This window comes from Quercus suber, unplaced genomic scaffold (assembly GCF_002906115.3).
Source record: "Quercus suber isolate HL8 unplaced genomic scaffold, Cork oak 2.0 scaffold_149, whole genome shotgun sequence".
NCBI lineage: Eukaryota > Viridiplantae > Streptophyta > Magnoliopsida > Fagales > Fagaceae > Quercus > Quercus suber.
Window position 1 is genome coordinate 291681 of NW_027069610.1, and position 2973 is coordinate 294653.

General features: G+C 37.0%; 1 protein-coding gene across 1 annotated transcript in view; it reads left to right on the top strand.

Moving 5' to 3' along the window:
• LOC112034722 (phospholipid-transporting ATPase 1) overlaps positions 1–2607 on the top strand; it is a gene marked incomplete in the record, with an annotated part of 8226 nt that extends 5619 nt beyond the window's left edge. Inside the window, 3 exon segments of the mRNA XM_065777147.1 lie at positions 784–1242; positions 1334–1633; positions 2160–2607. Coding sequence (XP_065633219.1) covers positions 784–1242; positions 1334–1532 — 658 coding nt within the window.
• Positions 2608–2973: the final 366 nt, after the last annotated feature.

Below are 2973 nucleotides of genomic sequence, written 5' to 3' on the forward strand. Positions count from 1 at the left end.
ATTTGCAAAAAGATATTCCAGTCCAAACAGTGATCTGGGCACAACTAGGTCACATCCTTTTTTCCTGGTCTACTATTTTCCCATATCTGATTGAAGAATCACAAAATAAAAGTATTTTGGATTGACAAAAAAAAAAAAAAAAAAAAAAAAAGGAAAGAAAAAAGGAAGGCCTGAGCAATGCCATATGTGCTTTTGGTAATGTGGAGACTGATGCCCTCAGCTTGTGGTAGTTGAAAGATTTAGCTATTTTGGTTTTTAGAAGGGGACAAAGTTGTTCAGGCAGATGTGGTCATTTTTATTTTGGGATGGTAGTAAATTTTTTGATAGTCACAATGGGGAAGGGGTAGAGTTGAACCTTGAACGTTTCCATTGAATCACCAGGAGGTGCTGGTTGAGCTACAAAGCTCTTGGCTATTTTGCATGCTAGTAAAGTTGAAATTAGAAAGTATGTACTTAGCAAATATTGAATCTAGCAAGTAGAATATATGCAAATTCTTTTTCATTATGTTGTTATAACAAATGAATTAAAGTCCCTGTATTAAATTATTAGAGTTGGATGATATTAGCTTCATTTATTTTTGCTCAATTTTATTGTTATTGCCATTAGTAATCTGGAATAGATATTGCCTTTTTGAGGTGAACATCATGAATGTAATGGGTCTGAAGGGTAGAAATCCAATATTGTAGATTGAATTCTTTGAAGCACAAAGTTCTCCTCTTTAAATTACACTAGATGCATATTCTCTTGAAGTTATTAATCTGATTTTCTTTTTGTATTTGTAGGTACATATTATGTACAGCTTTTTCAACGACTTCTGCACTGACAGATTGGAGCAGTGTATTTTATTCTGTTATTTATACTTCTATTCCTACTATTGTTGTTGGAATTCTGGACAAAGACTTAAGCCATAAGACACTTCTGCTATATCCAAAACTCTATGGTTCTGGGTATAGACACGAAGCTTACAATTTGCGTCTCTTTTGGATCATGATGGTTGACACACTATGGCAGAGTCTTGTACTCTTCTATGTACCCTTGTACACCTATAAAGATAGCTCAATTGATATATGGAGCATGGGAAGTTTGTGGACAATTGCAGTTGTTGTTCTTGTGAATATTCACTTGGCAATGGACGTTCGGCGCTGGGAAGTGTTTACTCATTTCGCAGTATGGGGATCGATTATCATTACATATGCCTGTATGGTGGTATTGGATTCTATACCAGTCTTTCCCAATTACTGGTTAGTCTTGTTATCTGCAATTGCGTGTTCTGCAATCTAACTTGTGAAGGTTTCATAGAGCAGAGCTAATATTCCTCTTTATCTTTGGCAGGACAATTTACCACCTGGCAAAGTCACCTACCTATTGGCTCACTATTTTGCTTATTACTGTTGTAGCGTTGCTCCCTCGCTTTCTCTTCAAAGTTGTACGGCAGACTTTTTGGCCATCTGATATCCAGATAGCCAGAGAGCTTGAGATACTGAGAAAACATGGCAATTTGGAGTCAAAGAAAGATCAAGGTTCCAGTTGACATGCATGACACCTGGTTATAGACAAGCTTCATTTTGGATGGCTTCCCATGATTTGTCCTTTGTGTGGCTTTCTTGTGGAGTTTGGTTGTAAAGTTTAATGGTAAGCATGTGTTTAATTTTTCTCATGCACTCCATCATAACATTACCTATGGTTGTCAAATCCCTTTAGTACTACATGCTTGGAGTATAACCAGTTTTAATGGTAAGGAGTGATTGTACAGGTCAAGTAATATAACCATAATCTATGTTTTCTATATTTAATTATATATATATATATATATATTTGTATCTATCTATTGTGGAAAACTCAATATTGTGAGTAACTACCAGAAACCATGCCTGGGGTCGTGAAATCAGTGTTCTTCAGATCCTCCATTGTTACAAATGTGAAAGACAATGGATGTGTTCATATTTGTCACGGGTCCATAAGTTAATGTTTTTTTTTTCTCCAGAACAAAAGTTAATGTTGATGTTGCAGGATTGGGTTTGATCAAGAAGCACTGTAGCATCAATTTAAATATGCCTGTTTTTATAATGTAGAGATGAATAATACTTTGTTGATAATGACTTCAAGATCTTTTATAATCACTAGACTTTCTTGATGTTTTCTGCTTCTCATTCTTCAGATGGTTGCAGAAGCTAACCACCAGCATGTGAAACAAGTTATCAGCATTGGACCGGAGCGGAGCGGAGTGGAGTAACCAGTTAGAGGATAGAGAGCAGTATGGATAGTTTATGCCAAGGCGAGTCTTATGGTGGATACAGAATTTAGATGATGCGGGTCAGGGAAGGAAAAATAATGTAAAAATAGGCGGAGGGGCCCCATCAAGATGGATCTTTACCAATATGGTTTGATTTCACCGGAATTGGTGTTGTAGGAAGTGAAATAACAGGGTGGCGGTCAGAAGTGTATCATATGTTAAAGGTCCTCTAGAGGCCTGACACAGAGTTTGAATGGTGAAAAAAGAGGGGAAAAAATAGAGTATATAATAGATGTGTAAAGTACAGGCTTGACCTTTTTTACAGTTTAAAATGAATGAAAAGGTGTCAAAAGTATAGGTTAGTCTTCCTCAATTAACTTAGTTCATTTTTGCACCTTTGAAGAATATATTTACTTTTTTAATTACCCTTATCGAGACTAAGGCTGCGTTTGAATTGGTGGTAAACCATTTCAGGAAATCATTTTCCACCTTTTTCGCGTGTTTGACAGTTACGGAAAATAGAATTTTCTAGAAAATTATTTTCTATTTTCCCTTTGACAACGGAAATTGTTTTCAGTTTTTATTTTCACTTCAAAGTATTTTTGGAGAGAGAGAGAGAGAGCCCAGAACCGGCGTTGTGTCGATCGCCAGCGAACCCCGATCGTCGCTCGCAGCAGCGCGCCTCGCTGATCGTCGATTGCACTTCCAAAACCCAGCGCCACGCCGCGCCGATCGTCTA